The sequence below is a fragment of the Eleutherodactylus coqui genome, chromosome 4 (assembly GCF_035609145.1).
Source record: "Eleutherodactylus coqui strain aEleCoq1 chromosome 4, aEleCoq1.hap1, whole genome shotgun sequence".
Classification (NCBI taxonomy): Eukaryota; Metazoa; Chordata; class Amphibia; order Anura; family Eleutherodactylidae; genus Eleutherodactylus; species Eleutherodactylus coqui.
In genome coordinates, this window is record NC_089840.1 from 277,842,132 (window position 1) to 277,854,701 (window position 12,570).

The following is a 12,570-nucleotide window of genomic DNA, read 5'->3' on the forward strand; positions in this document are numbered from 1 at the left end:
TTCAATACCGGGCCGATGGTCTGCAAGCCGAACTTTCCCCCCATAACAGGTTTCAGGTTTTTATACCTGCTCTTATCTAAAGTTTTATCTGTTTAATTTTACAGTTTTATTGCTCTTTCCTTGGAGGGCTCTTATTGATGTTTTCACATAATAAGATAGTTTATCTTAAATATGCTCTCACGAATAACATGAACAACGCAATTCGTATATTGTTTAGTGTTAACAGGCATATTACTGTTTTCGCCTGTACCTTTGTTTTAAGATCGTATATTTGCTATGCTGCTAATGTATCCCAAACAAATACACTCACAACCCACTTTAACAATGCATATAAATATCTGCTCCCAGAACGTTAGGGGATTAAATTCCCCTTTCAAACGCTCAATGGTCTGGAAGGATGCTAAAGCGACCAAAATAGACATCTTATGTTTGCAAGAAACGCACTTCGCCCAACAGTCTTGCCCTAAATTTTCAAATAAACAATACCCGCATATTTACTTCTCAAACGCCCATAAAAAACACGCCGGAGTATTGATTGCCCTAAGAGACACTCTTCACTTCTCTCTCAAGAAACAAATTTCAGACGACAAGGGAAGATATCTGATACTACAGGGTACCATAGATAATTCACCAATTACTTTGGTGAACATTTATGCACCTAACAAATCCCAAATCTCCTTCCTAAACAAAGTAATAAAGAAGGTCAAAAAAGTCCTTATAGGAAAATTAGTATTTTGTGGGGACTTCAACATAATAGCCGACGAAAAGGTGGACTCCACTGCATCCATTAGGAATGTGCCGGTTCTTCACCCTTGGTTACATAGAGAAGGTTTATACGACACATTTAGATGTCTCAATTCCTCTTCAAGGGAATTTACCTTCTTCTCCCCAAGGCATAAAACTTACTCGAGGATAGACATGTTCTTGGTGGATAGAGGAACCCTCACCTCAATAACTGACTCCACGATTGGTGTCTCCACTTGGTCTGATCATGCGCCGATATACATAAAATTAAACGTAGGCGTCCCCTGTACCCTATCAAAAATGTGGTGAAACGATACCAACCTGTACAACATCCCTGAGAATCAAAAAATTATCAGCAAAGCTTTAGAGGAATACTTCTCTTTTAACTCTACACCTGATGTAAGTACTGCCACGTTGTGGAATGCCCACAAGGCAGTTATAAGGGGGGTGCTAATAAAACTCAAAATACAACAAAATAAAAACAAACGAGAAAAAATAGACCTTCTATTGGGATATAAAATAAAAAAATTGAAATCTCTCCACCAGAAATCTCCACAAAACGACCACCTAATGGAGCTATCCTCACTGAGGAGGGAATAAAAAAAAACGCTCCTAGACAACTACAATAGGGGCCTGACTTACTTTAAAGCAAACTTTTACTCTTACATGGATAAGCCCTCAAAATTGATGGCTAACCTTGTCAAAAAAAACTATTAAAAACAAAAATCCCATTTATCACTAGCAAAAATGCCCCCCATGACAAAATCTCCCACCCCCAGCGGATAGCTGAACAGTTCAGGGAATATTACAACAGCCTTTTAGCCCACCCCAGAAATAAATAAATAAATTCCTGGACGGATTGGATCTCCCCACACTAGATACCCAAAGAGACACATTACACAAACCAATATCAAAACTAGAAATACATAAGGCCATACAAAATCTAAAAAAAACACAAATCCCCAGGACCTGATGGTCTTTCAAATGAGTACTATAGGAACTTTGCTCAACTATTATCCCCTCACCTAGATTCACTATTTAATGAGGTGACGGAACAGGGAACAGACAATAAAAGAAAACATACCACTCCCAACGTGGTTGAGTGCCTTTGAATGGGCTAATAAAGCCACTCTCTCTGCTAACATTCTCCAAACACATTACAAAGTATTAACTAACTGGTACTATACTCCCTCAAAAATGGCAAAATTTTTCCCGACCCACTCCAACTCATGCTGGAGAGACTGCGGCCAAGTAGGCACCCTATATCATCTGTTTTGGGATTGTCCCCAAATCCGTAACTATTGGAAGGAAGTATTTAATACCATACAAGTCATAACTGGCATTCGTCTTGGGCGTACGCCTCAATTGGCACTCATTCTTATCGGCTGCCAGGAAATACCAAAAAAGAAAAGAAAATGGATATGCCACTTCCTGTTGACCGCTAAAAGCGTCATAGCCAAAAAGTGGAGGAAAGCTTCCCCCCCCCCCCCCTTGATTGGGGACCTCTTGGGCGCAGTTTCAGACCACTACTGTTACGAAAAAATATATGCAAAATTTAACAACTGTCTTTCTAAATTTGGCAGCATTTGGAATAATTGGCAGCAGTTCAAACTAAAAAATAAGTTCTAACATGTTCAAAATTGTTTAGTTGATTTATTTCTCTTACCGCTTTAACACAAAAAAAAATTTATATCATTTATAGCATATCGTTGTGTGAAATATAAAATTGAAATATCTCTCATCACAATGTGTAAATCTGTAACGATGTATTTAACCATTTCTTATATACGCTATGATATGTTTATGCTCCTACCTTTCTATAAAATTCAATAAAAATTATTATGGAAAAAAAAAAAAATTGAAAACGCTTTTTATTTTGTACGACAAAAAGCGTAAAAAAAACCGCTAAAAAACAGAGGCAAAATGCTAATTTTTAGCATTTTGCCTCACAAAAAATGCAATAAAAGTGATCAAAATAGCCGTACATTCCCCAAAATGGTATCAATAAAAACTACAGCTCATCTTGCAAAAAATAAGCCCTCATAGAGCTCCGTACATAGAAAAATAAAGAAGTTACAGGACTTTGAATGCAGCTATAGAGAAAAAAAAAGATTTCCAAAAAAAAGGGGGTTTTATTGCAAAAAAGTGTAAAAACCTAAAAAAAATATAACAATTTTGGTATCGTTGTAACCGTACCGACCCGCAGAAAAAATTTTGTGTGTCATTTATGCTGCATAATTAACGCTGTAAGAAAAAGAGAAAAAAAATCTATGGCAGAATTGATGCGTTTTCTCTCCCTGGTATCATAAAAAAAATAATAAAAGTTTTACTATATAGTCTATGTACCCAAAAGAGGCACAGATAAAAACTACAGCTCGCCACGCAAAAAACAAGCCCTTATACTGCCGCGTCCATGGAAAAATAAAAAAGTTATGGCTTTTGAAAAATGGAGATTGAAAAATACCAAAAAATCGCTTGGTCCTCAACGTCAAAATAGGCCATGTCCTTAAGGGGTTAATTCCCCTATTGGAGCACTCCCTTCCTACTAAAAGCAGGTGAGCACAGGGGCACACACTGCTGGAGTCCTGGAGCTCTACGGTCTACAGCAAATGGGTGACTATTCTCTCAACCTAGGAAAGTATTCTCTCTTCCTTCCCCTTTCTTCTTCTTCTTCTTCTTCCCACCACCAATATGACCACCACTTCACTCCCCAACTGGGACCTCTCTACCTGTCCCAAGCCCCCTTGGCAATCCATTGTAAATCCCTGGGTGGCATGAAGGCTTTTTTTGGGACATAGTGCCATTTCTCCTCCTTTGCAGGCCTCTTTACACCTTGGAGTACTTATTATCCCCAGGTGTCACTGATTTTCATTGCCCTTTCATGACTAGACAAGATTATTTCTGAGGCAACTGGTGGTAAGATTTCTCATCTACCACAAAACAAAGCCAGCCATGTGTGGTTCTGCACAGAAGAAGAGGCCTCAGTTTTGTTCCTTTTACCGCTCCATCCTCCAGACCTTGGATAACAAACGATCCTTGCAGGACCAAACCAAAAGCTCTCCTACAAACTGTGTTTTTATTTTTTATACAAAGGTCATGAAATATCAGTATAATTGTAATGCTATATTCAAAAATATTAAAATCTGTTTAATCATTGGCAGATGACGTCACCAGGAGCTCAGAGGGACATCTGATGTCAACAGATTGTAAAGTGGAAAATGATCCTGTCATACAACATACATATGAAGAGCCTGCTATTATCCCAGATATATCCTCAGCCCTTCACAGCAAAGATCTATCCCCTGATCCTTTTAAACAGGTTCCATCTTCTCATTTATTACATAATGTTAAACAGAGTAAAATTTACAGAACAGATGTTGAACATCAAAGAGTTCACACAGGGGAGAAGCCGTATTCATGTTCTGAATGTGGGAAATCTTTTAACAGTAAATCAGATCTTGTTAAACATCAGAGAATTCATACAGGGGAAAAGCCATATTCATGTTCAGAATGTGGGAAATCTTCTAACAATAAATCAGATCTTGTTAAACATCAGAGAATTCATACAGGGGAAAAGCCATATTCATGTTCAGAATGTGGGAAATGTTTTAACCAAAAATCAAATCTTGTGTTACATCAGAGAAATCACACAGGGGAGAAGCCATATTCATGTTCTGAGTGTGGTAAATGTTTTAACCGGAAATCAAATCTTGTGTTACATCAGAGAATTCACACAGGGGAGAAGCCATATTCATGTTCTGAATGTGGGAAATGTTTTAATCACAAATCATCTCTTGTTGCACATCAGAAAATTCATACAGCGGTGAAGCGATTTTCTTGTTCTGAATGTGAGAAATCTTTCACACAGAAAGGTCATCTTATTGATCATCACAGAATTCACACAGGGGAAAAGCCATTTTCATGTGCTGAATGTGGGAAATGTTTTAATCAGAAATCATGTCTTGTTTTACATCAGAAAATTCACACAGGGGAGAAGCCATTTTCATGTTCTGAATGTGGGAAACGGTTTAATAGGAAAATCAATCTTGTTAAACATCAAAGAACTCACACAGGGGAGAAGCCGTATTCATGTTCTGAATGTGGGAAACGTTATACTTGGCAATCATGTCTTGTTAAACATAAGAGAACTCACACAGGGGAGAAGCCATATTCATGTTCTGAATGTGGGAAACGTTTTAAGGAGAAAATGAATCTTGTTGACCATCAAAGAACTCACACAGGGGAGAAGCCACATTCATGTTCTGAATGCGGGAAATCTTTCGCACAGAAAGCTGCTCTTATTACACATAAGAAAATTCACACAGGGGAGAAGCCTTATTCATGTTCTGAATGTGAGAGATCTTTCACATATAAAAGTGTTCTTATTCAACATCAGAGAACTCATATAGCGGAAAAGCCGTATTCATGTTCTGAATGTGGAAAGTGTTTTAACCGACAATTAAGTCTTGTGATACATCAGAGACTTCATACAGGGGAGAAACCATTTTCATGTTCTGAATGTGGGAAATGTTTTAACTATAAATCAGATCTTGTTAGACATCAGCAAATTCACACAACAGAGAAACTATATTCATGTACTGATTGTGGGAAATGTTTTAGGCAGAAATCATATGTTGCTGTACATCAGAAAATTCATACAAGGGAGAAACTATAAATGACCTGAATGTTGGAAATGCAGCTAAATCAAATCTTTTTTAGACATCAGAGAATTCACACGGAGGAGAAAGCATTTCCATATCATGAATGTTGTGAATATGTTACTTGGAAGTCAAATCCTGTTGACCATCAAAAAACTCACATAGGAAAAACTGTATTAATGTTTTGAATTTGGCAAATGCAGCGTTCACAAATCCCATCTTGTTAAACATTAAATAACTTATCAGGGAAGAAGACATTTTATTTTTCTTTTTTATTAATAAATAGTACAAGAAAAAAAATTCAACATTAAAAGTCAAAACGAAGTCACATGTATTACAAGATGATTATATGCATAACTGTCAACTGTCAATTAATGTCTGTTATCTAAAAATCACCTAGAACCCAGATAACACATTTATAGTATATACCAACCAGGTGTAGAGAATATTTCATATTAATATACATAATTAAGTCTCAAAAATTGTTTCCAATAAGTAATAAATATGTAAAACCTTACATGCTTGTGTTCTTTAAATGGTAATGCATCATCCTGTAGGTTGACCCCAGACACATGGCATACGCTGGGGAGCTGCGAGGGCAATATGCTGGCTTGTCACTGTGGCACTTACCACGCTCCCTCCCAGAGGGATGCATGCAGCCAAGGCCAGGGCAGCACTGGGCCTCTTTCGGACACCCCCGGCATGGGGATGCCTGATAAACATTAGGACAGGTGAAAAAGTTGTCCTGGGTGACGCCACCGTTCCGGTTCCCACTGGCATGAACTTCAGCAAGGAAATAAACAAGCCACAGACAATTGTACAGTACCTCAGGTCCCCAGGAACGGTCAGGGCCTGGAATAACTTTTACTTGAAACTTCAACAGTACATGGCACAAATGACAAGTTTAGATCTCATTGATGCAGGAATAAGATGAAACCAAGTACCTCCACGCGGCAGGTCCAGACTTTAGGCTGCCCGTGTGTGAATAAATAAAGACGCGTACCACCACTCAGCAGAACTCAGACTTTTGGACGCTTGAGTGTGAACAATGAAACTGAAATACCTCCACCTAGCAATCCCAGACTGTAGGACGCATCTGGTGTGAAATTGATTAGATAAGAGTACCTCTGCACTAGGTGTTCCCACAAGAACACACATGCTCAACTCACGCTCTCTCTCTTTTGGGGGGCTCACTCTTCTAACAGCATTTCTGGTGGTGTGTGGGAAATCTCTCTTCCTCCTCCATTCTTCACTACATGAGGGCTGAAGGTGCTCCCATGTAGCTGAAACTCTTTGATTGGAACCCAGAAGACATGGACCTTTTCCCGTTCTCATGTACTCCTATTTATACCTTCTCTCACACCACGTGACAGGACAGAATTGTTACATTTACCAGACAGTCTCCATGTTTTGCAGACACTTAACCCATTACACACTGCAGCTGTACAATACACAAAACAGAATGACAAGACAGTTTTGCACAGTGCATCCACATGAGACATACATGTAGGACATTATGGAGGGGGCCAGGAAAGCATGCACTGGGCCACTACAGTACGCTATTTCCTCAGACCTCTGGAGATGAGTGGGAGCTGGTAGGTGTTATGTGTAGAAATAGTGAGGAAAGAATTACACCAAGGATTCTGGACTTCGTGGAACTACTTGGTACAAAAAGATAATTTCATTGGAGATAATCATATCTAACATGTTACAGCACTGAGACAGACTACAGAGTCTCCCCGCCATCCATCTCATCACTGTAGTTATGTGTGTCACAATATACAGGTATGATGTTTCCACTTCTCCTCATCAGGAGGAGCCATCAGTAATACCTCAGGGGCAGATGATGCTGGAGGTGGCCACCTTACAAAGAAGATTAACTCAGTCCAGAAGGTACAAATTCTGGAACGGGACCATTTAAGTTCAGCACCCATCTTCTGTTATCAATGACATTGTGATGTAGGAACTCCACCGAACCTAAAAAGTCCTAAAAGTGTGAAGAAACTAATCGACTGATCCATCACTAAGACACCATGACACACTACCTTGCAGTTACAATCTGGAGCACATAAAGAGGGTCTGGTGCTTCTCCAAATGTAGCCAATTCAAAGTCCCTTTACTGCTGCAAAAACCATAATAGAAAACTAATCTTTTCTCTGGAAGATTCTCCTCACTCCTCATACCATGCGATAGTCAGGAGATGCTGCAGCCAGTGAGAGCCTATAGAAGAATTAGCTGGGCTCTATAGTTCCACCATCAACAGTAAACACATTGAGGTCTCCTATGCGGATCACCTACCTTGAGGATGTGCAGAACATAGAGGAGCGCTGTGCCGGGTATCGGGGGAAGAGAGGGTAATTATACTACACAGAGCAAAGATGAACAAGCTCATCAGTATAATAACTACATAGGCCACCAGTCTACTGCCTGATCCTGGGTCTGACCCGGCTGGCTTCTTCAGTGCAGGATCCTGGTCATCGTGTTTCCTATTGGTGGTGGAACTGCAGAGCCCAGCTTTAGAGAGATCTTATAATACAGGTGATTGGGCGCCCCAGGAATATTGAGGGTTTGAGGCAGCATCGATGCACAATGTATAGTTGGATAAATATATTGTTTGCTGCAGGGAAAACTCTTAAGGTTTATTCCCTTTGGCCATGGGGCCAAAATACAGAAGCTGCTTGAGCGTGGCGGTGAGTGCAGCTGAGGGGGAGAATTTGTGGCATAGCTAAGAAGGCGAATAGGATAGCAGAGGCATCAGCCTAGAACAGCCCCTGGAGGTTCGGGGCTCTGCACAGGGGGAACACCCAGCCAGAAATCAGAGCAGTCCTTTGCTCCAGCAAACTCGATATGGTGGAATAGCGGTGATCTGAAGGATATTACACTGTCCTTACGGGTCCCCCTTCTGGGTTGTTATTGAGCTCCAACAACTATATCTACATATTATTTTCTCATGCTACAGTATCCTACAATACACGCTCCCATTATCATTCTACTAAATGCCATAAAGTATGCTCAACCCCCATTATGTATGACACATGGGTGAGTTATGGAAGAAATCCTGAGGCCTAGCTAGACCACGCCTTGGCCGAACATTTGCACTTTCTGATAAAGACATAATCAAAGTGATAATGACCACTTGTCCGCCTGTCTGTGTATATTGTATGACCCACATGCAGAACCCGACAGCGCCTGTAATGTCAGTTATCAGCTCTTAGCTCCGCCCCCTGATCACATGACAGTGATGACATCACATGTCCTTTATCCTCCTTGTGCACTGAATGAGGGATTTTGGGTGGACTACCTCCCCCCCACAAACCCCTGCAGCCCCAGTTGCTATTGATACAGCAGTACTCAGTTTGGCATTTGCATATTGTGAGACAGCTGGGCACTTGTGTGGAGACTCCACTAAATGACACTTCACAAATGTACACATAGATAGCTGGCAATGCATATTGACCAACAACATTGAAGCATAGTCTTTCACCGCTGTCTTCACATCTCCTGAACGTGATATCATGTCATCTCCAGTGCTAATGCCGCCAACACCTGTCCAGCCTTCATCTAATCGTCAACCGTTTTCCAGTGTTGAATCAAACCATCAGTGTCATGCAAACATGTCACCACTGAGGGTTCAACGCCGATGTGAAGCTAATGCAGCTTACATGAAACAGCAACAAGCCACAATTTCACTTCAGCCGCCAGCTGCTTTGTAAATCCCATGCAGCTAATATGTGAAACCAACATAGCAGAGCTGTGTGTGTGTAAGTGCATGTAGCAGAACTGTGTGGCGCATTGCGCCACCAGAAACACAGGTACTATAATTTCCTAATAATTACTGCTACCTTATGCTATCTAGCTCACTCTATTATGAAAATGACCAGAACCAAATGGAAGGCCGCTGGGGACTCTTGGACTACAATATGGCGTACACTCCCAGAATTGTTTGCAACCCAATCTCATGGGGCCTCAATTAACTTTGCTTACATCTATTTTTAAGGAAGAGATTTCTACAGCAGTGAAAGAATTCACTGACCAAATAAAGAATTTAGGCCAAAGAATAGATGATCTGGGACATAAGACAGATGATGTTGTAGTGCTAAAAGAAGATAAGCAGCACATTAAAGAATTAAGAGTTCAAATTAGATATCCCAAAATCCAAATACGAAGAGCTTGAAAACAGGTGTCAGGACTCGATCCAAAAACCTCCTGAACTCCAAACAGTAGCCTTTCTTATTAAGCTATTCAGCTATCCAGCCAAAAGCTTTGTTCTCTATACCCAGATATCTAGCTCCTGCCTCCTGGTTCTGACCCCGCCTATGTCTTTAATTGCACTTCCTCTTAAAACCTGGCCCTGTCAGAGCCTGGTTATTCTGCTCCACAGCATTTGATTCAGCTTCTGCTTCTGGCTTCCTTCCTGACTATGTTAACCGTTTCATCCCTCTGTACTGCATACCAAGACTTTCTGAAAACGACTTCTGGTTTCTCCCTTGACTATGTTACCCACCTCATCTATCTGTACTGCGACCCAAGACTTCCCAATAATGACTCCTGACTATCCTGACTACTCTTCAGTGACCTGCATGGCTACTACACTCGCAGCTCCTATCCAGTGTCAATAAGAAGCTACAACAGGTCCTGGTGAGCAAATCTTCGTATCCGTGGACTTCCTGAAACAATGACTGCTCTGAAGGAGAGAACAACCAACATTTTTTCTGTACTTCTACCCAGACCAAAATCTGCAGCAAATTGACAGGACCCATCAGGCCCTTGTCCACCCGCCTAATCCAAACCTACCCTGAGATGTTATTCTAAAATTATACTACAGCTAAATGCGACATTAGCTTTTAATAGCAGCAAGACAACAGTCCCATCTTCCAGGACTCCCAACCACAGTCCAACTATTCGCGGACATCACTCCTGCCACATTAGCAACACGCAGAATGCTTTGACCAATCACCTAAGCACTTCAAATGGCTAATAAAAAATATAAATGGTGCTTCCCCTTTGCTCTCATTTTTCATCATTAGGGCAGATCTTACTCAGTAAGAAACTTGGAACAGGTCTACCAAGCTGCAGAGACTGCATGAATTCTAGTAACTGCGAGAGCTATCCCAAGAGGTCAACCACCATGTCCTAGACATACTTGGATCGTGATAGGCTCATCCAGAAGACAAATTGGATCAGCTTCTGTTACTGCTCGGGTCCGAGCGGACATGAGTACATGAGCTGAATGTTGTCACGGGGAGCCCTTAGGTCGCCAGAGTACCGATGTGTGTGACATTGGTCTTTTAAGACTGATGTTGGGTGTATCCGCAATGTGGGGGGCCTTGTGCCTGACTGACCTTATTTACTTTACGTCATAATAACCAAGTTAGTGTTGATTTTTACCTGCTTTCTGCAGACACCGCTCTGAGACCTGGAGGCTCTATTTCTATTCTGGGAGCAATCTGTAGAACATAATTTGGATTAAATCCATTATGTATTGGGAAAGGGATTACTAAACCCTTTTTACAACCTCATATAGCAAAGCCTTATGAAAGGCCAGTGCAGTTCTGGCCTTGCTTTGCAGGTTGGTATACATAAGTTGACTGTCGCACACCCATCACTGAGAAACGATTTCAGTCATCCTGCGTTGGGCCTCAGGACCCACCTTCTTGTTTTATATTATATGTCTTTAATATGTCTGAACTACAGGTTTCCATTCCGTTCTTCTTTAGTTAGGTTGTCAACAAAGTCCATCTCACCACAATATCTCACAGACATGCTACAGCACCCTGGTTTACTAGGTGTCCAATTGCATCCTTCCTCATGGTCCACATTATTTACCTTAATGTAGGAGGATCTAATTGCCCTCAGAAAAGAAAACAGGCCTTTTTATAATATGTGAATCACCATTCAGACGTTATATGTGCCCAAGACACTCACTTTTCTCAATCTTTCTCTCCTAGCTATTTCCATTCGCAATATACAAGATTCTAAACTGCTTGTGCCCCTACAAAACATAGGGGGGTGTTGACCTTTTTTCATAACTCTCTTTATCAGACCCACAACTTCTCGCTCAGATCACGCAACAACTCACAGACTATTTCAAAACTTACACCAGCCCTGATTCTTCCCCTCTTCCCCTGTATGAACTTGGCTAGCTCATAAAGCTTATATAAGGGGACATCAGATTAAAAAAGCTTCCAAAAGAAAACGAGAAAATGCTTAGGCCAGGGGTGTCAAACTCATTTTGACCGAGGGCCATATCAGGCTTATGGTGACCTTCAAAGGGCCGATTGTAAGGCCGCCTGCAGACGGCTGGGTCGGATCCTGCTGTGAGAATTCTCGCAGCGGGACCCGACCCCCTGCAGGAACCAGCGCGGTACTTACCTGCTCCCGCGGCTCCGGCTCTGTGATGTGCCGGCTGCCCCGCACAGTAATAGAGCATGCCGCGATTTGTTTTCCGTGCGAGATTTCGCGCAGACGAATCACAGCCGTCTGCATAGGATTGCGTTTTCAGCCCCCACCCAATATGACCCCCTCCCCAGTAATAAGCAGCCCCTCCCCCCCAGTAATAAGCAGCCCCCACCCCTCAGTAATAAGCAGCCCCCTCAAGTAATAAGCAGCACCCCCCCAACCCATATACTCTTCCTTCCTATCAGCGTCGCTCCCACTCTGCTTGCCCTGAGCCCGGATGCACACTGACGTCAGTGTGAGCGCCCGGCACGCTTCCTCCACAAGTCCTCTCCTGCGGAACTGATGAGCAGGGGACTCAGGGGAGGAGAATCCTGGCTGTACACTGACGTCAGTGTGCACCGGGATCAGTGGTAACAGCGCGATTACCAGCGGAGAGCTGTGGCACCCCAGCTGGTAATCGCTGCAGTGGTGAGCGGCGTCGGCACGCCGCGGGCCACATGACACGAGGCAGCGGGCCCGCGGGCCTTGTGTTTGACACATATGGGGTAGAGGATAGGAAAGGCCATGATACCTTGTCAAAAGCCTTTTTCGTATCCAGCCTAAGCAGGAGCATCTGAGGGGCATTTTGGCATTTAGCCTCAATGGTGGCTGCAATGGCGGTTCGGATGTTTTTAGTGAATTGTCTTTGGGTTGGGAAGCCAGTATTGGTCAGGAGTATATTTTGGAGGTGATTGGCCGGAAGTTTTGCTAAAAATTTATAATCACAATT

General features: G+C 42.0%; 1 protein-coding gene across 1 annotated transcript in view; it reads left to right on the plus strand.

The window, feature by feature from the left end:
• LOC136626720 (zinc finger protein Xfin-like) overlaps nt 1-12,570 on the plus strand; it is an 89,628-nt gene that overhangs the window by 12,015 nt on the left and 65,043 nt on the right. The window contains 1 exon segment of the mRNA XM_066601727.1: nt 3,906-5,417. Coding sequence (XP_066457824.1) covers nt 3,906-5,417 — 1,512 coding nt within the window.